Below are 25428 nucleotides of genomic sequence, written 5' to 3'. Positions count from 1 at the left end.
ATCATGTAAGGAAAACATGCCATTCACTTATTTTTGTAGGGTGAAATAACACACAGAACTATGGTAGCCTACATACTACTTAATAGACAACTGTACTGTGATCAGGTAGTTTTGAACGAGAATCAGGTTAATAGCTTAGCATTTCTGTAAGTTCAAGTAGTGTGGAGTGTTTCAGGGAAAAATAATGAGACTGCAACAAATAGTGAATGCACAATTGCAGAGCAAATCCAAGTACTGTAAGGCCATTTAGTATGTTACATAAACAGGCCCATGTTAAGGACAAAGTGAGCTAAGACAGGCAGTCCTCATAATTCACTGAAGAATTCTACATGTATAATTTAGTCAACATGCTATATAGTATGTTTTGAGTAGAAGAAATGTAGTGTTTGGAACATTCTCTACATTATAGATTATACAGATTTAAAGGAGCCAACTCTTCAATGCATGCTTGAAGACACACTTTTGTTTGTTTATTTATTTTTTAATGAATGGTATTAAATACAGATTTGAATTTAAGCATTGTAGAAACTTCACACCATTTTGAATGATCATGGATACCTCAGTAATAAAAATTCTAATAAAAACAAAAATGAAAAATAATAAGAAATCTGAACATAATGCCCACTTTTCCACCTCAAAGTAAAAAAAATAATTCATCAGATCACTGTGCATAACTTCTCAGGTCTCAGAAAACACCTGATCTTCTTATCCCCATCCTTGGCTCTCAGGAAAGGATAAGGACTTTCTGCAGTGCCTTTGTGATGTATAGTTTTTCCCCAGGCTGAGTGTCAGGTATCATCCCTGCGCTCCGCTCAGCGAATAGTCGAACTCCAGGCCTCTTCTCTCTGCAAGCCTGCAGCCCGGTGTGTGTTACATTCCTGCAGAAATCCACCCTCACTTCCTGCAGACTGCCTCCGTGGGTTACTACTGCCTGCAGCACAACATCCGTCACGCGGCAGCAGTTCTCTAGACACAGTCGCTGCAATCGCCTGCAACTGCTCAGCACATTGATCACGTCTCTGTCTGTGATGTGTCCACAACCAGACAGGGTTAGGGACAGAAGGTTTGGACACCTTAAGAGTGAGAGAAAGGATAGTCATGTTAGAATGAATGAGAATAGAAACATGGATGGGTGTTAAATAATGCACATTTCTTCTATGAGAAATAAGTGCAGCTCTTATTCCCATCACACATCAGAAGTAGTGGCAGTGGTATAAGCAGCATTGTTGTGGTTTTAAGACACCTTTGCATACTTACTGGATATTTTAGCTCATTTTTTCAATGTACAGTTTTAGGTATTTGTCAGTAGCATTCATTATTAACATTGTTACCGGACTATTCCTGAACACATTAGTGACACAGAAGTGTTTATAATCCCAAACAACTCTACTTCACCTGGTACACTTCTAACAGTGCTTCATCCACTATAATGCTACTTACAACCATGTCACTGTCACTGCTTTACCTAGAACAATGCTTCACCCAAATAATATATGGTCAGTGCACCTGTATTGCACCTATATGGATGATGTGTCTGATAAAGCGGCCAACTGCATGTATTTGTAGCAATATAGCAAATATAACAGGATGGCACAATGATGCAACAGGTAGCATTGGCGCTTCATGGCTTCAGAGTCCCTGGTTTAATTCTGAGCTTGGATTACTGTCTATGCAGATTTTTGCATGTTCTCCCCATGTATGCTGGGTTTCCTCCAGGTTCTCTGGTTTCCTACCAACTCCAAAAAACATGCCATAGGAGGATTGGCTACACTAACTTGCCCCTAGGTGTGAATGTATGTGTGTGCATGGTGCTCTGTGATGGTGACGTACACTGTGGCTCATGCCCAGTGTTCCTGGAATAGCAGCCAGATTCACTGCGATCCTGAATGAATGAATGAATATTATATAACAGAATATAGCATGCATATTATGGCATGGAAGAATTACTATATGAAAGAAAAGCAGCCTCCAGAGGAGCTTTGGCATTGATTCAGAATCTTTGATCAGGATTTGTTGTTGTAAAGGAGTTGGTTTTTATTGTCCTTTTGAATAGCATTTTTTGTGTGAGATGATATGCTTTTGATTGAATGCACATTGGAGCACTTAGTTCCTCAATGAAGGCATCATAGTGGTAGATCTAATCCACACACCTTCACTAGGATAGTGAATCACACTGTTAGTAACATATGAAATCCAATCCAGTTTCTTTGACGATAGACAGTAACCTGACAGTAACCTCTGTGGTTCACGAGAGATTTCTATATAAACAAAAATCCCAACAAAAGCTCAAAGTTTCTGCATCAACTCTCTACAAAATCAAAGTCTATCAAAGAGTTTATTTTCTGTGTATAAAATTAGTGTCTTTTTATCTAATACTATGTAAAACACCACTTGTAAGGACTTAGTACTGTTCTCAAGAAGTCTTAAAGTCTTCCTGCCATATGGCTCCTCCTAGTGCATTCTCTTACTATAGCGGGAATGGATGTGCTGATTGAACTGCACGGGGTTTGCAAGCGCGCACACACACACACACACACACTGAAGTCTGGCTACACTCACAGAGCTGGGATGTCATTCACGTGTACTGATGTGGATTACATAAAGGCTTACATAATCTTACCACTTATATGTGAGGCTGACACATTTGAGTATCATCAGAGCCTTATGGTTCTGTCCCAATATCCATGGACATGGGGCGGAGCACTTGAATCACATGCCACTCATTTTCTTTCTTTCTTTCTTTCTTTCTTTCTTTCTTTCTTTCTCCTATACTGGAGCAAGCTGAAAACAGATCTGTTAGAGGGGAAGGAGTAATACAACTGAGAAGACTCCATTTGACATTCAAGCTGATTTCAGTCATTATTTCTCAGCAGGAGATGTGCTGATTTTATATGAGTGAGAAACAATGAAACTATATGTGTTTCCTTATTTCCCAGTTCCATGCCCTCCTCCCTCTTCCATGGCACCACCTTCCTTTTGTGCAGAAAAAATGCGGCAGTATTTTTCCCATGGAGCAGCCTGAATATTAGTATTTCACACCACTTTCTTTCCTTTAATCTCATTTGCTTGCTCCTTATGTCTCTCTGTCTCTCTGTCTCTGTCTCTCTCTCTCACACACACACACCTATCTGATTTTCTGCTGAATTGTGAAAGAGGCTTCATTTCCGGGAACAGACATGACTAATATTTTCCAAAGCGTAGATTCCTCTGCTCACATGGGGTTTTAGGAAAAACATGTTGTGTGACTGTATATATACTGGATGCTGTTCCAGGCCTACTTTAAACACAATTTTACAGTAACCAGGTAATACCAATAATAATGCACAGACTTACTAAAGAACTGCCATATGCTGATCTCATATCATATCATCATAGGTTTCACAGTCATTTCCATGATCTCACTGGTAATGCATGGCTAATGTGGCACTAAATATGTTGCCATGACCTCTGGGGTAGTAACATACACACACAACAAGACATACACAAGTTGTTAAGATCCAGGCTACTGTAATGACCAGCTCAGGCCAAGAGTATCACAAAACAAAACAGAGATATGGAACAGATGACTGCAGTCATACACTGCTATTTATTTTACTTTCTTTTCATTTTTCTTTAGATACACCAGGAAATATTACCGACTTTATCTACAATTCACTTATTTTGATTTAAAGGTCCAAATTTTGCAACTAATGTGTGCAAATCAATAAATCAGGTCAAGCCACACTGTTAAACAAAGGACTGTGTATGAGTGTAAACAGATTTGTCCGGCTGCAATAAAGTCACTCTGTATTTCTCTGGTGTACACTCTTACAGGAAAAATGTTTCTTCATGGGTTTCTTCTTCATGGATAGATCTTAGATGATTGTCTTAGACAGTTAGTAGGGTTCTCTAGATTCAACCCATTTTCTAAGAGACATGTGTCAAGTGATATGTAGCAGTGAGCTGAAGTAAAAAGAACATAGGGATTTTTATGAGAAATAAAAATGGATTAATCTTTGAACTTAGACATAGGTAAGCCTTTCCTAGTTCCTCGCCAGAACAATCAAAGTTTTACAGATTTTTCTTTATAAAACATTGTTATGACACGGTCAGTCCATGTGTGTGTCAAAAAGAGAGAGACAGAGAGAGACATGTGCAGTAAACAGCAATTTAAAAAACCCTGTTAATTGTAAGCACCACCTGCCAGTATAAATCTTGTGAGGAGAGCAGATGAGGAAGGACAAGACACTTCAGATCTTCTTATTAATTATGCTCCTTGCCTCTTCCCTCAAAAGTCACTCCAGTTTTTGTTTGGCCAGCTTTCAAATAAAGAAAAGGCGGTTTGCCAGAATCTCTTCTCTTTCAATCACAAACTGGAAAGTGGGAGGTTTTATAAGACTCTGCAGCTTCAACACAGAGATAAAGCATCGTGGCCTGGCAAACAGAGCTTTAGTACGTCTACAGTCATTATAGGCTGCCTGGGATAGCATGTGCAGACCTCTTATTAAAACTCCAGCCAATAATTAATCTCTGCAAAACACTTTATGCTTCTCAGACCTTGTGTCATTTATAACATTGAGAAACTTTGCACCCAGGTAAATAGCTGGTTCAGGTCAAAGCATTTCCAAATTCCTTTAAGTCCACTGGACATCAGGATGTTTCTGATTAGATTGTTGGAGTGACTGGGAATCATTCGATCTTTTCTAATTAGATCTACAGTTTTATTTGTGTTGTAAAATCATTTTGTGTTCTTTTGCTTCAAACGGCACAGTTTAGAAATGCAAACAGATACTTAAATGACTTCCACATGCTGTTCATATTCAGATGTCCACATGAATGATTGTTGACTGCAATTATGAAATATTTTTATCCATGCCTACAGGCACAGTTTGGTTGTTTGCCACTGAGCTTGTTTAAAGCAGCAAAAGTGGCAGTCATTTGCATCTCTCACTAGAAAATGCTCCTGGGGAAAAATAATTGCATTCCCAGTTGAGTATGTTATGGATGTTTTTTTTCCCCCCCAGCTAAGAGATGCAAGAGTCAATCCCATGGTTTCCTTGCTTACAAATTGAACTATTATATAGTCAAAAGAACAGTGAGTAGTACACAGAATTTGAAAACATTCAAGCATAGGAAGCAACACTGATCATCACTGCTACTACCATTTTTGCCTCCTCCCAATCTGCAAGATCAAAAACATGACGTGGACAATACTGGGATGGTGCTTAAACAAAACAAAAGCACTCACATGTGGCAAACACGATCCAGGAAATGGCTGACCAAGCTCGCATGCTTGCTGCAGAGGTCCCTCTGGAACGTCGTCTTCTTAAAGTCTTCAATGTTACACACTTTGACCCTGCTGGAATGCCAGCATATATTCAAGTACCTCAAAAAGGGGCCAAGGATAAAGTTGTTCCTCATAAGTTCACTAGGGGAGAAAAAGTTGAGCAGAGACCAGAGGGCAGGGTCCAGGAAGGCTACTCGGAGACGCTTGCAGGTCAGAGACAGGTTCCGCCGACTGTTTTTATCCAAGAATGAAAAAAGATGAAGCAGGCACTCCTGATTAAGATCTATGAGATGCATTGCAAAGAGAGTGAAAGCATCAAACAGGCTTTTGTGTGCTGGGCTGAGATCTAGCCTTCTGATACACACAGCGCAACAGCAGTTGCTGGGGATGCAGTCTGTTCTGCAAGGCCTGGATACATGATTCCTTTGCGGGCAGGCTCTTCCTCACACACAGTAGCTGTGCACATATAAGGTCGTAAAGAATGGGAGTTATTTTGAGAGGACAACTCCAAGTCAAAAATGGAAATGTGTGAAGGATGTGCACGCACACACACACACACACACACACACACACACACACACAAACAGAGTGCTAGTCCATCTGTTGGGGCAGATGTTTAGATAGCAGTGGCTTGTGTTTATCACTCACAGCTGAAGGGAAAAATCAAGGCAGGACTTTCACATTCACTCACTCAGGCTGTGGGCGGAAGTGAGAATCTGGTTTGAAAGCTTCCCAGAGTTCAACGCCAACCTTGGTTTCACTTCCTCATATATGCTGATCTACACATCCATCTGCAAAAGCAGCACAAAAACAACATGTGCTAGTGGCCAACCTTGAAGTGGAGGAACACTGTGAACCGATTTCACATTTATTTCCTGGGCACAGCACACGAAGTACATCAGATAGGAAAGTATTCAGGGAAAATTAAGGGGGAGACAACAGCCTTCAAAGGAACAACTATAGAGAGCATTTTAAATATATAAAATATATAATATATAAATATTTAAATAAAAAACCTCTGCAGACAAGCAACTCTGACCTCTCAGGCAGGTATCTGGTATCATTAGGTACACTGGTACGTGCCACGACAAAGTGATGCCCTGCAGAAGTGAAATTTCAGCTTGTACTCTGACTCATTCAAACTGAGTCATAATGTGCTGGCAACACATTAAGCAGCAGTACAGGGCAACGTGAGCTTATCAGCAGCTGTGGCCTGAGCTCCTGGGCAAGGGTGATAGAGAGAGAGGGATAGAGAGACAGAGAGAAGAAAGCCTGTTGGAGGAGGCAGCTGCTCAATTTGTGTACTTAATGAGGATATTATTCCAGCCTTAGACTGGCACCTGTGCATGTGCAGGGGAGGGTCAAACCAGACTCAGTGAGCAGTTGTTCTTCCTCAGAACACAAGAGGCCCTGTTTCTTTGGTTCAGCAGAGCTTCTGTCTCGCCTGCCAGTAGTTAGAGAAGGCTCTGTATGTGCGCTGCCCTTACAGGCCGGGTACGTGGGCGAAAAGTGTTTGATATGGGGGGAAAAGAAAAAGCCCAGCAAGAGCACTTGCTAGTACAGTGGCTTTAAGTGGTTTACATCATCAAAACTGGTCACCATTTACCTTGATATTGAAATTAGTCCTGCATTCAAGAAAAAAAACAAACCTGCCAGTATCTGATAAACAGGCAAGGTTCCATAGGAAACATATGTGCATGCACACAAAACAAAGGCTACTGCCTCACCCACATTTTCAAATGTACTTTGAGGCTGTAATTACACATCCTCCCTTATGACTGCACTTAAAATGTGCAATTTATCTTCTCTCAGAACAGAACAGATAACATAAAGCTTAACTACAAAACCATGTGACCAACAAGACTGTTGTAAAAGTGGAACTTGCTGGAAAATTTACTGATGCAGGCATCATTTTAAGCACAGTGTTACAGCAAACATTATCACATCTGTCAAAACTTAATAAACCATTCCCATGACTTCATCTTGAAAATAATTATTTGAAATGGGTGATTTTCATGAGCAGGAAACACTTGGAGAATACAAAGTCCTCCCTTCTCTTACCTATCACAAGATTCACATGAGACACTGGGATTTCATAAAAATTTCATTACAGTTTAAAGTAGTCACTTTCTGATTCAGAACAAAGACAATAAGTGATCAGTCTAAACTGAAGATAGGAGAGAATTCAACTTCACTGCAATGTTAGTGAAGATCTCAGATTATTTTTTGCACTTCAATGCTCCATGTTCTTAAAAAAACTGACTACATTTTTATAACTGGCATTGCTCTTTAGTGCTTCTATAAACAACCACATAAAATCATGAGTGCTAAAATGTCATGATGGTAGAATCAAGGTTTAAAAAGCAAGAGATATGGTTACTCTCATTAAAACAGTATGATCAAAATGTAATGGCCCCAACATTTTCCCTTTCTTCAAATGTCTTTCAGATTTATGAGGGGATACTGTTTGTAAAAGTAAAATACCTGTGCAATACAAACAGGAAAAGATAACATCTTTACACAAATTATGATTGTTCAAGTTTTAAGTTAGAAATGCCTCAATCCCAACAAACAGCAGTAAAAAAAAAATACTCGAATTTAGTTCAGTTACAAAAAAACCTTTATATGAACCTGAAGGCATCTAATGTTAAAAGAAGAGGTGGCCAATATCTGATATACACATTATTAAACAATTACAACACTTTGTCATTTCAACTGATCCAGTTTCTGCAACATTGTCCACCAGTACACAGGATGGCCTTTGTACAAAAACAATGAAAGGAATGTTTTAATATAATAAACACAGCAGCATTTAGTTTTTACTGAGGTGTGATGGTGATGCTATGAGTGAAAGAAGAACTGAAGCTCAGCGTGGAACTGTGTGCAGGAAAGATGGACTATCATTCTGAAGGCTTCATGTTACAGCAAGGCTGATTAAAGCTTCGGCTTGGTCACGGAGCCCGTGTTGTCCTGCTCTGTGTAGAACAGAATATAGGCCTTGGCTTTGGCTACAGTCTCTTCACTGACTACAGTCACAGTGCTGTCGTTAAAGTGATACCAGCAGCCCTCGTGAAGACCATACGCTGTGTAATGACCTGATCCCACCCTGGAAGAGACAGACCAACAGAAAAAAAGGTAAGTTTGGTAAGACAATGGTGAATCTTTCCTAATTTCATATCAAATGGCAAAATAAACAGTAACAAAGAAAGAAAAAGACTCATATACAAATGTACAAATTGATTATTAGCCAGCATGTAAACACATCAAGTTAGAAACAGACAGTGAGGAAGGCCTAATGGCGCAATATCACCACCTATTGGTGGGATTAGGGATAATACTATAAAACGCTTGTCTTGTGGCACAGATGCTCTTTAGTAACTAAAGGAGCCACAAGAAAAACCTATATTTTTATTTTATTAAGGGATGAAAACCACACTGACATCAACAAAGACATTCACGTACCCAGATCCATGATGCACCACTACTGCAGCAAGGTCATACAGGCAACTGTCAGGGAGACTGTTTTCAGACTGAAAACAGAAACATAGACTGAAGCTAACAATAATGCACATTTAAGAACTTAAGACTTAAGTGCAGACATGATGTCCATAACTCACCTCCAGTAAATAGCACTTCAGGTCAAGGCCTCGCAGTGGGAACTCCACATAGGTATCAACTTTATTTCTTAGAAAAGCTGTCCAGTGGAACCTCTTTAGATGCAAACACAGGACCTGCAATAGAGAGAGAGTAAGCCACACCACCAAAGCAAAAGCAATAAAATACTAAAAAAAAAATCTGGGAAATACACCCTACCTTAGGCAGTTCCTGGATCCAGAATTTCTTAGTGGACTTTTGTCGTTTTTTACACTTATGGCACATGTACAGCTCTGTTTCATCGAGTTGCTCCAGGTCAGTGAAACTAGAAAGGCAGTCTGGGGGGGGGAGAGAGAGAGAGAAAGAGAGAGAGAGAGAGAAAACCAAACAGACAACAATTCAGCTGTTTTACAAGAAACCATTCCTCAGAAGTGTATTATACTGCAGTTCTCAAAAGGAAGTACCCAATAGTACAGGAGGAGAGAAAGACCAGTGTGAGAAGGGCATTTAATGTCAGCCATTATATAACAGTTAGTTCTGACCACATGGACAGACTGGGTGAAACGTGTCCGAGCCATACTGTTATATCTGATAATGGCACAGAGAAATTTCTCTCCGATACTCTGCACAAGGCCTTCAGCGTACAAACCTCTGCAGAGTGTCAGAGAGAAACTGCCAACATCGGACTGTAACACTTTTCCCACACAAGTTGTAACACCCATGTTTACTTTGTAAGTAAGGTGATGCTCAAAGAATAGAGTCATGGTTGGCCTGTTTCTCCCAAGTTTGATCACTAACGTGGGCAGGCTAAAGAGTTTCCAGACTTGCCACTAGTTTAAAAGCTCAGCAAATTTTTCATGGGGCCAAGCACAGAAGGTATGTAGGCACACTATAGTGATTGTATATGTTTTCGTCCTCTTCTTATTATTACTATACTTCCACATGGGAGTCTATGGCAGCCCATAGAACGCTTTGTATACTTATGAAATTTGGCACAGTAATAGAGGACAGTCTCAGCTACACTTTTACATATTGACAACCTTCTCACATAAATTTAGGAATGAAATCTAAAGTTAAGAGGGAGGTCTACTGAAAACAGGAAGTGAAGAAAATTTCTTAGCAACGGCTTGATGTTTTGCCTTGGCTTCTGGTCCCAATGGCTTCTGGTCTTACTCAGTCATGATGGGTGGGGACAAAGTACTTGGCCCTCTTAATTGCTGCTTGCAGATATATATTAATATTATTACTTTGTTGCATAGCAACAAGCCACCTGTGGTGGGACTGCTTTTCTATTGCAGAAGAAAAGGTCAATATTAAACAGATATTTTAAACAAGGTTAGTCATTTCTTTGTTTTACTTTTTTCTGTTGTATAAAACAGTACACAACAGGACACTCAAATGTATGTGTTATTGTGAATAACATCACAGCAGTAATGTTAATCAATAACAGAACACAAAAACAACAGGCTCCATTTTCCATAATGTACAAAAGACACAAGTCTGAAAAACAAAATGTATGAAGACAGGTTCTCTTTTTAATAACCTTCCTGCAATTTAAAGTAAACTACACAAAATGATTAGCAACACTTCATGTGCCTATAGTCAATTAACTGTAATTATGTTTCATACCTCATAATTCTGCTGAATGCCCTAATATGATAATATGTACAGTATATACAGTGCATCCAGAAAGTATTCACAGTGCTTCACTTTTTCCACATTTTGTTATGTTACATCCTTATTCCAAAATGGATTAAACTCATTATTTTCCTAAAAATTCTACAAACAATACCCCATAATGACAACATGAAAGAAGTTTGTTTGAAATCTTTGCAAATTTATTAAAAAATGAAAAACAACAAAAAAAGCACATTTACATAAGTATTCACAGCCTTTGCTCAATACTTTGTTGAAGCACCTTTGGCACCAATTACAGCCTCAAGTCTTTTTGAGTATGATGCTACAAACTTGGCACACCTATTTTTGGGCAGTTTCTCCCATTCTTCTTTGCAGGACCTCTCAAGCTCCATCAGGTTGGATGGGGAGGGTCGGTGCACAGCCATTTTCAGATCTCTCCAGAGATGTTCAATTGGGTTCAAGTCTGGGCTCTGACTGGGCCACTCAAGGACATTCAGAGTTGTCCTGTAGCCATGACTTCATTATCTTTGCTGTGTGCTAAGGGTCCTTGCCCTGTGGGAAGATAAACCTTCACCCCAGTCTGAGGTCCAGAGCGCTCTGGAGCAGGTTTTCATAAAGGATGTCTCTGTACATTGCTGCATTCATCTTTCCCTCGATCCTGACTAGTCTTCCAGTTCCTGCCGCTGAAAAACATCCCCACAGCATAATGCTGCCACCACGATGCTTCACTGTAGGGATGGTATTTGCCAGGTGATGAGTGGTGGCTGGTTTCCTCCAGACATGACGCTTACCATTCAGGCCAAAAAGTTCAATCTTTGTTTCATCATGGTCTAAGAGTCCTTCAGGTGCCTTTTGGCAAACTCCAGGCAGGCTGTCATGTGCCTTTTACTGAGTGGCTTCCGTCTGGCCACTCAACCATACAGGCCTGATTGGTGGAGTGCCGCAGAGATGGTCGTTCTTTTGGAAGGTTCTCCTCTCTCCACAGAGACACGCTGGAGCTCTGTCAGAGTGACCATCGGGTTTTTGGTCACCTCCCTGACTAAGGACCTTCTCCCCCGATCGCTCAGTTTGGCCGGGCGGCCAGCTCTAGGAAGAGTCCTGCTGGTTCCAAACGTCTTCCATTCACGGATGATGGAGGCCACTGTGCTAATTGGGACCTTCAATGCTGCAGAAATGTTTCTGTACCCTTCCCCAGATCTGTGCCTCGATACAATCCTGTCTCGGAGGTCTACAGACAGTTCCTTGGACTTCATGGCTTGGTTTCTGCTCTGACATGCATTGTTAACTGTGGGACCTTATATAGACAGGTGTGTGCCTTTCCAAATCATGTCCAATCAACTGAATTTACCACAGGTGGACTCCAGTCAAGTTGTAGAAACATCTCAAGGATGATCAGTGGAAACAGGATGCACCTGAGTTCAATTTTGAGTGTCATGGCAAAGGCTGTGAATACTTATGTACATGTGCTTTTTTTGTTTTTTATTTTTAATAAATTTGCAGAGATTTCAAACGAACCTCTTTCACGATGTCATTATGGGGTATTGTTTGTAGAATTTTGAGAAAAATAATGAATTTAATCCATATTGGAATAAGGCTGTAACATAACAAAATGTGGAAAAAGTGAAGCGCTGTGAATACTTTCCGGATGTACTGTACAAGATTGAGTACACAAAACAAAAAATTAATGCTGTGAACAGAATAACACAGAATAGCTACTTACCACCCAAAGTGCATGTTGGCCCTGGTTCCTGGTCCTTTGTCCTTTTTACCCTGAACTGGCTGGGAATGTCCAAGGAGAGGTCTGAAGGAGAGAAGTATTACTCACCAAGGGTATTTTAAAACTGCAGATAGGAAATACTGGTGGAAAATCTCACCTAAAAACGGGTCAAATTTCTTAGACTCTGTGCCGCATATCAGGCAGTTTACTTCGTTGTGCAGGACACCACCAAATACAGCAGTGACCATAGTGGGAGTCCCATTACTGAAATAGAAGAGAATGAAACACAATCATCAAACATCATAGGAACACTTTCCCAGAACAGGCATTGTGTAAGGCGTGTCTAGCCCAAATCGTTAATCCTCTTGTTTGGAACAGGATTACACTGCCATATCGCTTCAGACAACTCAATGGCCATGCCATAACAGTGCCACTCTGGCAATACAATCACCAAGCCCACTGATACTGCTGCTGAGCATGCTTCATTTGCTCAGTGTATCTAAGCCAAGACTGATAATGTCATCACAACTGGATGGCTCGTTTCCAGCAGTGAGATTTGTCAGAACAGCAGTGTGACTGTGGGTGTGTGTGTTTTGGCCGGGGTCTGTGCAGTTTTAGCATTACTGTTATTATTATTATGCAGGAACAAACTGATATCCTGACTATAATTATCCCTAGAATGACAGAGCTTGAGATGAGTCTGTATTTTTTAATATTTGCAAATTTAATAGCAAGTTAGATACATAAGATTTGGGTGCCTAGCACATGCTGGGAACTCTATGAGCAGGTGTATGGCCATCTGCAGGTTATGAATGTTTACTCTCAATGAGAACTAACTGCAAGTCTAAAAGCTATTTACCCAACAGTTTATTTTTTCCATACAGTTTAGTTTTTACTCATGTTTTAATGAAAACATGTCAATTAGCAACAAAAGTCACAGGACAGCACTCTCATCATCCCAAAATAGATATCTAGCTCACTGCTAACATGTCAATGTGCAGTATTTTTTTTTTTAGCCCAGTGTAAAAGTGTAACTTATTTGTTGCTGTGAAGAGATTTTTCTTCCATGATTTTTCTTCTTTGTAGTTGAGCTTTAAAAAGTAAGTAAGAAAACAGCTGGCTTAACTACTGCCATGTTCACAAGTGTGTAAAGTTCAGTTTAAACATGGAATATCATGTGGCTCAACTAAAGGCTTGTGTCAAATGTTATTTAGATAATACAGTGTCATCTGAGATTATGTGCCACTAATAATTTATTGAAAATTTTCCAAAAACAATATAATACAATGCTGATAGTTTGTGTTAGGCACAATAAAGATGATGGTGGTGCTGGTGGTGTGCAATGTGTGTATGTCTTACATGCTGCATTTGCTTCCTGAGTTAATGTTAGGGATGTCTGGGAGCAGGCTAGGTCCAGGCAAACCGTTCTTACTGCCCTGCAGCTCTCTGTGGAGATGATCCAGTAGGTACCGCAAGAACTCATGGGCATCCTGCTGCTGATAGCCCCTGCAGAAATCATAAAGCACAGTACAGAGAGTACAGTTGGGGCTAGGCCTGGAATAATAGGACAACCCAATGCCTCACCTTCTAGTATGTCACAAGACACAACCCCATAAAAATTCCTTCCCTCCTATCTTAGTGAATCATAAACAGCTAACCATATACACTCATCGAACACTTTATTAGGAACAGCTGTACACCTCGGCCAATCATGTGGCAGTAGTGCACTGCATAAAATCATGCAGATACGGCCAACAGCTTCAGGTAATGTTCACATCAACCATAAAAACTGGGATTTTGCCATGGCATGATTATTGGTTCTAGATGGGCTAACTGCTGATCTCCTGTGACTTCCAAGCACAACAGTCTCTAGAGTTTACTCAGAATGGTGCGATAAAGATAAAACATCCAGTGAGTGGCAGTCCTGCAGATGGAAATACTGTGCTGATGAGAGAGGTTGGAGAATAGCTAGGTTGGTTTGAGTTGACAGAAAGGGTACAGTAACTCAGATAACCACTCTGTGCAATTGTGGTGAGCAGAAAAGCATTTCAGAATGCACAACACATCGAACCTTGAGGCGCCAGGCTACAACAGCAGAAGACCACACCGGGTTCCACTTCTGTCTGTAAAGAAAAGAAAGCCGAGGCCACAGCGGGCACAGGCTCACCAAAACTGGACCGTTGAAGACTGGAAAAACGTAGCCTGGTCTGATGAATCTCGATTTCTGCTGAGGCACACAGATGGTAGGGTCAGAATTTGGCACCAACAGCATGAATCCATGGACCCAACCTGCATAGTGTCAAAAGACCAGGCTGGTGGAGGTGGTGTAATGGTTTGGGGAATGTTTTCTTGGCACACTTTGGTCCTGTTAATACCAATCTATCATCACTTGAATGCCACAGCCTATTGTTGCTGACCATGTGCATCCCTTCATGGCCACCATTTACCCGTCTTCTAATGGCTACTTCCAGCATGATAAAGCACCATGTCACAAAGCAAAACTCGTTTCAAACTGGCTTCATGAACAATGAGTTCAGTGTTCTTCAGTGGCCTTCCCAGTCACCGGACATGGATCCAGTAGAACACCTTTGGGATGGGGCTGAACAGGAGATTCACAGCATGAAAGTTCACTTGTAAACTCTTCAGGAATTGCATGATGCAATCATGTCAACATGGGCCAGAATCTTAAAGGAATGTTTCCAATATCATTTGAAATCCATGCCATGAAGAACTGAAGCTGTTTTGAGAGTAAAGGGAGGCCCTACCCACTGTTAGTATAGTGTTCTTTATAAAGTCCATAGTGAGCATATATAAAAATGATCACATCAGAGCACTAGTATTTTTAGTTATCTCCCATTTGGGGGTTTCTCTCAATGTTAGTTAGCTAGTTTTGTTTTATAATAAAAATTCACAGTTAGTTATATTGCTGATATTGCTCTGGGATTGTTGATTCACTTAGATTCTCAATAAGTCTGAGCTACAGTTTGCTCTCTACCAATTTCCTGTTTCATTCCTCATTAAACTAATTGGCAAACACTAGCAAGGGTAAATGATTAAACTAGTGTAGCATAAAGTAAGGATATTTTAGTTAATATTTTCTTATTGTGCTGTACCATCATGATTTACTGTCACATCCCTGGTTAGGAAAATCCAAATTGATTTCAACTAGTTCAGTATGTTAACTTAAATTTACTTGAAGGACTAAAACCTTCACAGAGTATCCTGTCACTGGCTGAAAGCCTAATGAAAGTCAATGATTCCTCTTTTGTGTATACATTAAAGCACCTTTATATTCAAGGTAACTTATTGCCTTTGTCAGATATAACAGTTGGAAATCTCTGATTACATTTACGATTACAACAAGATAAGAAAAGGCAGCTTATGTTTCTCAATCCTCAGGAGGCAGAACCACAGAAGCAGCACGGCCCAAAAGGAGTCTGAGAAATGCTATTGCACTATAGCGTAACTCCTACAGTCACAGACGCAGACGCAGACAAAGGAGCCTAAAGTAGTGCAGGTCATGGACAAGTGTCACATTACCTGAAACTTGGCATTATTTTCCAGATGACATAGAACAGAGCATCTGGGCTAAAGGCAGTCTGACTTCCCTGCCATAGGGAACAAAGGGTTTTCCTGAGCTCCTCTACCAGGGACCTAAAACACACAGAGAGAGGAAAACGTTTAGCATATAGTCACAGCATCCAGTCTCAGATAATTATAAATCCAAGAAGGTTCTAAAAATGTCCAAAATCTTAACATTTACCATTTTATTGTTTACAGAATACACAAAAATGAACAAATAGTCTAGACAAGATGCTGTCTGCAATGATGTCTGAATAAGGCACAGTTTAAGAGTGAAATTGAAAAAAGTCAGTCTGCCCAGTTGTATACACCGCTTACAAAGGGATTAAAGAAAATTCACTATCAAATTAACATACTATTATCATTTTAACAGTAACACCATCTTTCAAGAAATCATTACACTTCATGGTGGTTTAATCCAGACAATAGAAGAGGTGACCCATCCCAACCCCCCAACCTCCCCATCTACCGAAGAGGACCTTACACACTGCTGTCTCCCTGGCTTCGGGTGTGGTACATTCTCCTTCCTGCAGTTTTTCCGCTCCGCAGTGCCACTGCCGGCAAGTCTTTAAAATAGCAACTAAACTCAGGAATATTACTGAAAGGAGAAGGAAAAAAAAAAAAAAAAAAAAAAAAAGTGTTTCAACTTTAAAGAACAGACACTCAATGTTAGCAAACAAAGCCTTTCACTTATGTCAGACTAAGAAAAATAACTGGAACACATATTTAGAGGTGTAAAAGCATTCATACACTTGTTTGTGTATTAGTTAATATAAGGGATTTGTTTGTCCTTCCCTTAGAAATTGACAATTTTGCTTTGATACACCACAACCTACCAAAAAAAAACCCAATTTGGTCCTCGAATGGGGTGCAACTTTTCAATTTTCGATGCCCCAAAGAATGTCGACCCTGCCTTGAAAATAAATCACTACTCTTGGTATTTTTCAAAGATCTTCTTTGATTTATCTGTATAGATGTATGCAGCTTTATATTGTTCATATTGCTGAGTTACATAGGGTTAAATATATTGTTTGGATGAGTTGGGTTTATTTTCATCTTTAGCAAGTCTCTAGCACATTTACATCTATGGAATTTGGCAGATGCCCTTATCCAGAGAGACTTCCATATCGCATTTATACAACTGAGCAGTTGAGGCTTAAGGGCCTTGCTCAAGGGCCCAGCAGTGGCAGCTTGGTGGTGCTGGGATTTGAACGCATGACCTTCCGGTCAGAAGCCCAAAGTACTCAGCAGCACACTGCACATTTATCGGTTGTGTAGAAAAAATAGGGACTGGCACAAATTAAGGGCGGACGCACTCTTTAAGACTCCTGTTGTGCTTCAAACAAAAGAATTGAATAACAAAACTTCTGCCAAACACACGGTTGTCAGTTTGCCCAAGAACTCTGAATGTCTTTCTAGTACACTCTGCACCACTAGTGAGTGCAAAATGTTTTGAAAACATGTAAGCTGAACAGACAGATTTTGCTACAGAAATCTGTCTTTTTAATGCTGCCTAGTCAAAATGTACTGCATGACATTACTTTTAAGCATTACAATGAATTTGCAACAGTAGCCATGCTGTTAGATTTGAGGCTTGAATGGGGCATATATGGAGTATTAGGCTCTTTTTGGCCTGCATTTTTTAAGCAGGCACGGCACCCCAGTCAAACCGAATGAAAAAACAAAAAAAAGCAGCAGTGAACAAGGCATAAACATTGTCAGTGGTGTTACATTGAAACCAGACACCATGTGATATTTAGACCAATCTCAGGAAGGGGAAGTGTCAGAACCAAAGACACAGCGGTTAGGAGTTCTGTTTGGAAGCTTAAACACACCACCGCATATAAACTAAAACCACTGTGTCTGCTCACTCAAACAAACATCTTTTTGTGCCAAACTCTCCTTAAATTTGAAGTATAAGCTTTTAGGAGTTTTCCATTAATTAGAAACAAGAACTACTCCAATATATTCTTACAGCACACGATGCCAAAAAACATATTTTTTAAACTTGGTCACTGAAATATATTTCAAGTTTTGGCCTTGATAAGTTCTTGATCATGATATGAGCTTAATGACTCATGTGGCTTATAGCACTGGTTGTGGTTTAACAGACGAGTCAGCTGGCGTGAGCAGTCAGCCGAGTGTTCTTGGCATCCATTAGCGCCAGCTGACTGGACAGAGTCCCTGCTTTCCTTCTACACAGCTACACAGAGGCCTGGGCTCCATTCCAGCTCCAGTGTACAGAACCATGCTAGCCATGCATCAGTACAGACTCCAGAGAAGCCCATACCCAAGAGACTGGAGGATGGCGTTCATGAAGCACGTGTTACCCAAGTTGCGGAGGCCAGTAGCACTGCGAGCTGGAGGGCCTTCCTGAAATGAGACGGGTAGAAAAACGTTTTATGGCTAGGTCTGTTTACATAGTGTTTACACATCAGAGCAAAGCAACTAATGATTAACAAATGCATCAGAGACGTACTGAAAATCACTCATTATAAAACTTTAGGAAACTAATGGAAAAATTAATTCCAGTGCTGTGCCCTAGAAAATTCTTTTTATCAGATTAAGCTTACAGTCCACTATAGTATTCTGAGCAGGGCTTTATTTTTGCCTTTAAGAGCTCAACATTAGGACTATAAGGCAACCATTTTTACACACAGACACACTGCAACATTTTACCCTCAACAACATCCAACAACAAATCCAAGCAAAATAATTTATCTGTACTTCAGTCAGTACGGTTCGTTTCATTTCTGAGAGCAAAAGGAACAAACAAACAAACAAACTGACAATGTTTGCAGCTTACACTTACACCATCTGCTGACATCCTGAGGTCAGGAGAGGAACTCCCTGAGAGTTTTCTTTTCCTTGGTCTGTCAGAATTAATCACAGAGCTGAAGCAGAGGAAATACATCCATGTGTTATACATTTAAAAACAGGTCCAATTTTCAGAAACATCATCAATACATATTCCATTTATATCAATGCATCATCTGCAAGGTATACATCTTTCAACTCTTATAGAAAGTGTAATTACACTTCACCATTGAATCAGCCATTGTGCTGTGAATTCTCTCAAATAGAAGTGTTTTCAGAGAAATTGTATCCTTTGCTATTGATATGCTTTAATCCTGCTATGTAATCATGATGTGTTCATCAGGGCTGCAACTAACGATTATTTTCATAGTTGATTTCATAATCAAAGGGCTAAAATGCTAACTCGTTTGTGTTTTAGCATACAAAAATGACATCATCCCTGCACCACTCTATTTGAGATGATACTACCCTTCTAAAATTCATACACTAGACAGTAGCATACATAATGCATAGTGTAAGTGTATAGTACATCATTTCAGACACAACTTTAGTTTTTACCCTCCGATGTATGTTTTCGCAACAGAAGTAACACAACGAGTAAACGTGCCATGCGCAGACCAACTAATCGATAATGAGATTTGTTGACAACGATATTCACAAGCGATTGTTAGCGATTTTATCGATTAGTTGTTGCAGCTCTAGTGCTCAGGTAGTATGTCCACAGCAAGTAGGACCCAATACTTACTTTTCCAAACTCTGAAGATGCTCCCTCACCCTCTGCACCTGGCCCAGTTTGGTGTCGTTCACCACAAAGTCATCACATCGGTAACTTAAAACATTACACACAGAACGGTTATTATGAGAATATAAAACTGTTTAACTAATAAGGTATACGTCTGCTTTAATATTTATAAAGCGTTCAGCTTTGAATGTTCAATGTGCGAACTGGACTTGACATTATACATACCAGAATGTACTATAACTGCTGCAGTCCATGCACACAGAATGCTGTTGAAACTTCTCAGTTTTCTTCTGTCCAGTTGCTGAACAGTGAACCTCCTCAAAATGCTTCTTAGCATGGCCATTCACATACCTTATATATAGATACACATAAATGAGCATTCCTTGCACTACAATATCAACAGTAAGTGAACTTTGAATATTTTCATTGTTATTTAGAAAAGACACCACAGAGGCTCAATTAGTGACTCAAAGCAAAGTGTTACCTTCCACAATGCACATTCAAACAGGTGAGGCAAACCCAAGGACTTTTATTTGACCGGCAAACTAGCAAAGAGGAAGAGAAACACAATATGTCGTTTTACTTCTTTTTTTTAACCTGTGAAAATGGTACAAAAATTAGAAAATAAAAATAATAATCCTGACTATCATTTAAGCAGTGTCATGCAGGCCCAATCACTTTCCTTTCTTCGTGTTTAAACGTTTGCCTGATTTTTTAGCCTTTAAAAAAGATTTACAAATAACAATTTCGCCGTCTACAGGAAACTGCTGAGCGTTAATATTAAGTGCAATTACAAATAACAAGGCAAAATACTCAAAACAACCTATTAAAAAAGTGTCATCTGCAGATCCTTCGAGAAAAGATGTTGTAACTTAAACACGTGGGTGGAGCGGGTGTGCAGGACAGCACGCTTCTCTCAATCATTTTAAATAATCCACCAACGTCAGATTAGGTAACCATTCTGTTAACTTAAATACATACGCTAAACGAATTTTATATAGACATAAAACAATAATAACACAAATATATACACCAATAATAGTCATTTACTAGCTGTGTGAAAGTAGAAAGTTGACTAGCTAGGTGAATACTTTGGCTAGGTTAGCTTGGTAAAATGTTTGCTAGCTAAGCTTGCAGTATCTGCGTCTTTTAATCTGCAGCTAGAGCTTAATAAAGAGTTTGATCATCAGAAGGGTTTAGTTGTTATTCAGCACTGTTTTACTCACCACTGCAGCACCATGAAGAAGGTGAACCGTGAGGGAAGCGAGTGGGATCCATCGCTACACACACCGTGGAGCTGAGATGAGGACACTCCATGACAAGAAGAAGAGCTAACTAGGAGACCAAGAAAAATCAGTTCTGAAGCGTTTCCGCTAGATAGTTCCCCGTTAAGTGTAGATAAAGCTAGCTTGTCGATCCAAGAAAGACAATGAATCAACACAGCAGAGAGAATGCCGTTAGCTGGAGGGGAGACTGGACTAGCCAGCGCGCTAGCTCACAGGATAAAGGTCCGAGCACAAACTCAGCTCAACCGCAGCTGGATACACTGAACACACCAAATTACGCTAAAACAGTGGTGTACTTTTTTTTTTTTTTTAAATAAACAAATTTAATTAATAGGACTGCCTGGTTCTTTTGTCACTGCTACGACCATAATGAAAGATAAACCGACCCACAGAAAGAGGTAGCGAGTCGACTGGGAAGAGGCGCCATCTAATGACGTCACGGGTTCAGCAGGGTCGCAGGTTCCACAAGCGGGACAAATATGGTACTTTAATGATACCGTTTAAAACCGCCAAATTCTTTCCTGTCGTTAGTCTACACATAAACACGATGTTTGCTATTAAATGTATGATGATTTTTCTCAAACCAGTGCTGCTGGAGAATAAGTTCTATGGAACTTTTAACTGGTTGAACCAATCACTTATTAAACCTGTGCAGTGTGTCGAAACGCTTCGGATGACACCTGGTGATTCACTCTAAAGGCTTTGGGGAAACGATTCTAATGTTACTTTTCCATCCATCCATCCATCCATACATACATACATACATTAATTTCTGTACTGCTTATCCTACCCAGGTGCACAGGGGAGCCTGGAGCCTATCCCAGGGGACTTGGGTACAAGGTGTGCCCATCCACCGCTGGTCTTAATCAGACACACACTACGGACAACTTGGAAATGGTCATCAGCCTACAGCGTATGTTTTTCGACTGAGGGAGGAAACCCCCGAAGCACGGGGAGAACATGCAAGCTCCACGCACACAGGCCAGAGACGGGAATCAAAGTGCGAGGCAACCGTGCTAACCATAGTTAATATTCTAATACCTAATATTAATACATTGTTAATATTCTGATATAAACAGACCCTGAATTTTTCTAAAAATGTACTCATTGTTTCACAAGCAGCTGCATAAAGCTCTGAATGGCCTCCCCATTTCTTAAACAGGCTTTTAGTTTTTCGTTCAGGCCCCACTCTTTCTCACTCTGAAAATGAAATACATTTTAAATAAATTTGAGACAGTATATGGTGTGAAAACTGACAGTGCAACGGTTTTACAACAGTGCACATTTTTAAAAACAGGAGCTGAAAATCTAATTTGAAAAGCTATGTTAGTGTTAAACACATGACAGGCAAATGCTAGTGCTTCATAAAATATGAGAGCCTGTAATGTCCATGCATAATGTTGCTTGACTTTTGGTATTACACCAGTGTACCTATGGAAATGGTTAAGGGAATTTCACATTGGTCTGGATTTCTTGATGGAAAAAAGTGAAGACATTTTTTTCAATGGCTACATTAAACAACTGTGTTTGTGACTATGCTTCTCTAAATTATGAAATGATGTTTACCTCATTATAATTATACAAGTTATATAATTATAAGTGGCAGTAGTGAAAGTCAGTGAGATCTCATTTTTCTGAACTGAAAAGATTCAGGATTTGGAATTAGATTTTTTATTAAAATGTTTACCATCAACACCCTTTACAAAACAAAGTTTATTTACCACAGTCATTACCATGAGAGAACATTGTTTGCTTTGTAGTGTAGCTTAGTGCCAAAAATTAACAACATAAAATGTACACACCATCAAAATGACAACATTAATAATTGTACTCTCTTAATTCTTCAGTGTATGTATATGTGAATATCCCAAAGCTCACTTTACATTATAAACACATTTCCAATCTGGCCAAATATTCAGCTGTGGCTACCTACACTCAAAGGTGGCTGTCCATCTTGGGGGGGCAGGGTGGGGGGCCTTAAAGTTTCTAAGTAGTGGTAGTTCGACAATAATGTTTCCCAATCTGAGAGCTTTGCAAGTGGAAACCACTTTAGGAAGCTAAGAAACTAAGACAGATGAACCCTAACAAAGACCGCTTGATGAACCATTTTTCTAATAATGTCTTGTTCTGATGTGAAGACTTGATATGGAGTTATGAGAGGTATTAATGCTGCCGCTGGCTGTTTGTGGTCCATTACGCCTTTTCGGTCATTTGAAGAGGTACATCAGGTCCGGGAGAGTTTGGGTCTTCTTTCACTTTTGTTTCCTTTGCTTTGGTTTTTCTGCTTTTGTTAGGCCTATGAAAAAAAAGAATTTAAAAATTACATATTTGGTTATGAAAACAGAATAGAAATTAGAAAAGAAAAGTTTTTAAAAAACCACTAACTTCTTCAGTGCCAGAACAAGCACAACTATGAGAATGATGGCTCCAATAACACCTAAAACAGCTCCCAAAATGATGCCTGTGCACACCAAACATTATAACAACATTATAGTAACACTGGAAATGAGCTACCCAATCAGAGGTTGTATATTTCAATAATAAAAAACAAAACAAAAACAGTTCACCAGTTGGTGTGTCTGATTCCAGTTCACTGTCATTATCGCCATTATCATCTTGATCTATTCATAGCAGACACATAAATGCAAGTAGGCATGACTTTCACTGTTTAAATAAACATACAAAAATAAAATTATTGTAATATATACGCACCAAATATTCCAAAACATGTGGCATTGCAATGCTGTAAATCCAAGAAACGGTTTCCATTGCCCACACAGCCAGTCCAAGAGAATGTTGTGCACTTTCCATGAGCAGCATCATAGTAATATCGTATATAATGACCTAAACAGTCACCTGTAGCCTTTCGCAAGGTGCAAGCTTTAGTTCCTGGGGGGGGGGGGGGGAAATACATTAGATTTTATACATTAGACATTGCAATTTCTTTATAATTTCCAATTGGTGGTTCATGTCTGATCCCAAAAAATTATTTTCTACCATGATGCAGAAAGACAAAGGAATAGCAGTGGTAAAAAAAAATACATCCAATTGGCAGCTGCAGTATATTACAAAGGATAAAGCTAAAGGAAACTCACGGTCTGTAGGATATAGTTGGTCAGCATTGGCGGAGCAGTTTCTCATGCAGTAAAACTCATAATTGAATCGGTTTTGATTTCCACCCTCTCCCTTGTAGCGGAATGGATAACACTTATCTGCAGTCTTGTTGTAGTACAAGTAGACTTGAATATCTTTGTCAGATTCAATACCTTCATCTTTCGGCAGGTCACAGTAATCTATAGTTGGAAAAAGAAGAGCTTTGATGGATTGTGTCATTGTATCAGCAAATCACATTAAAAAAATGCATTTGCAGTTAGCCCACACCTAGTTTTTATGGTGGCTATAAACTACGTAGGCTACAAGGAACATGAAACTCTGGTTTTGGTTATGGTAGCACGAAGACTGTGTTACAGTTGTGACTCACGAGAAACCGAAACATGTTCAGTCAGACTATATATCCCTGTTGATTTGCTTGATATTAAAGTTAATATTTCAGTTTATCTTAGATCCTAATTCAGGTGTCTTATGGCTTTAAATAATCTGGCCCATGCACGTTAAAGCATTATCTATGTGGCAGAATCTTTTATCAAAATGAACAGACATACTTTAGGTGGGAATGTGACATTGTAAATTGTTCAGATAATAATCTTGTGAGCTTAATTTATCCACTGATATCTTTTAATCTCCTAATACTTTGCAATCAATCTTTTTTTTTCTTCCAGTAAATGGTATTCAAAAGCTCATTTTATTGAAAAAAAATTCCATTGGTAATATTGGTTGTTAAATAATTAAGTACATACATACATCCCACCACACCACACCACACCACACCACACCACACCACACACACACACACACACACACACGCACACAAAAACAAGTGAATTGTCTCTGAATAATAAATAATTACATAAAAACTGAAACTGAATAGAAAATAGATCTGATTGATTTAATAGTACACACAGTGCATAATAAAAATGCACTTTTAGGACCAAACATTTTACATAAGCACACTCATAGTACAAAAGATTCAACACAAAGAGAAATTGTTTAGAGTATATTCCAGACAATGGATCAAGAATTTACCAGGTATTGTGGCCTGTCCCTCAATCAAATAAAATACAGCAAAAATGAGGAAAAACATGCTGAAGTTCCTCATGGTGGTGTGTTCTCTGATGATGAAGCTGAAGCAAATGAGGGCTCATAAACTGCAGTTGAAGAACGGAGAACATGCTGAACTTTGTACTTGTTCATGACAATAAAGCAGTCAGACAGTTGACAAAGAGGAAAATGGTTTATTCAGTTACAACAAATGCATGCTGGAAAAAGTATAACTCTGAACCAGTGATGTTTCACTGTAAATTGTTGCTTTAAATAAATCTGAATGAAGAGTTTCTTTCTAGCATATGCTTTTAAGCATTCATTATCATACAGATTTGATCATAATACATTGTATCGTAATACATGCAATTGCTTGACATAGTGGGTTTGTTAATGATTTGTTCAACTCCTCCCTTACCCTACAACTACCCATCTGGATGTTGACACTGAAGCCAATGTCTTTGAAACCATGTTCAAGACATTTCCCAATTTTTATTTCACAAGCTATGTTCCATTTTCTTTATGATATTCTATATTGCAGTGGCTCTCAAAGTGTGGTATGGGGACCCCCAGGGGTTCATAAAGTATAACCAGGGGTCTGTGAGGCAAATAAGTTCAAAATGGACCT

General features: G+C 39.5%; 3 protein-coding genes and 1 long non-coding RNA gene across 5 annotated transcripts; 1 reads left to right on the top strand and 3 right to left on the bottom strand.

Annotated features, from left to right (window-relative positions):
• Positions 1-330: 330 nt before the first annotated feature.
• Positions 331-5928, bottom strand: fbxl22 (F-box and leucine-rich repeat protein 22). The gene is made up of 2 exons (XM_053642116.1): positions 5228-5928; positions 331-1073 (listed from the first exon to the last, which is right to left on the bottom strand). Exons 1-2 carry the CDS (start codon positions 5560-5562, stop codon positions 725-727), a joined length of 684 nt encoding a protein of 227 aa, XP_053498091.1. The 5' UTR covers positions 5563-5928; the 3' UTR covers positions 331-724.
• Positions 5929-6472: 544 nt separating this feature from the next.
• usp3 (ubiquitin specific peptidase 3) lies at positions 6473-20720 on the bottom strand. Of its 2 annotated transcripts, none has more exons than XM_053641995.1 (15): positions 20583-20720; positions 19841-19901; positions 19582-19707; positions 19360-19443; positions 18604-18691; positions 18088-18170; positions 16282-16395; positions 15756-15869; positions 13575-13721; positions 12373-12479; positions 12219-12299; positions 9080-9198; positions 8884-8997; positions 8729-8796; positions 6473-8372 (listed from the first exon to the last, which is right to left on the bottom strand). In XM_053641995.1, exons 1-15 carry the CDS (start codon positions 20671-20673, stop codon positions 8201-8203), a joined length of 1569 nt encoding a protein of 522 aa, XP_053497970.1. In that variant the 5' UTR covers positions 20674-20720; the 3' UTR covers positions 6473-8200. The 2 variants fall into 2 exon arrangements, with proteins under 2 accessions (XP_053497970.1, XP_053497971.1); XM_053641996.1 differs by having other exon boundaries at positions 18610-18691.
• On the top strand, positions 19918-20923 carry LOC128618414 (uncharacterized). Its single transcript, XR_008387720.1, has 2 exons — positions 19918-20308; positions 20591-20923. It is a non-coding gene; the product is annotated as an uncharacterized LOC128618414 (long non-coding RNA).
• Positions 20924-22337: 1414 nt separating this feature from the next.
• Positions 22338-24894, bottom strand: si:dkeyp-73b11.8 (BPTI/Kunitz domain-containing protein). The gene is made up of 6 exons (XM_053641997.1): positions 24786-24894; positions 23738-23935; positions 23355-23531; positions 23210-23263; positions 23028-23103; positions 22338-22938 (listed from the first exon to the last, which is right to left on the bottom strand). The coding sequence occupies exons 1-6, from the start codon at positions 24856-24858 to the stop codon at positions 22836-22838; spliced, it is 681 nt and encodes a 226-aa protein (XP_053497972.1). The 5' UTR covers positions 24859-24894; the 3' UTR covers positions 22338-22835.
• Between the last annotated feature and the right edge of the window lie 534 nt (positions 24895-25428).

Source organism: Ictalurus furcatus, chromosome 14 (assembly GCF_023375685.1).
Source record: "Ictalurus furcatus strain D&B chromosome 14, Billie_1.0, whole genome shotgun sequence".
Lineage (NCBI taxonomy): Eukaryota > Metazoa > Chordata > Actinopteri > Siluriformes > Ictaluridae > Ictalurus > Ictalurus furcatus.
This window is presented reverse-complemented; position numbering and strand designations above follow the sequence as displayed.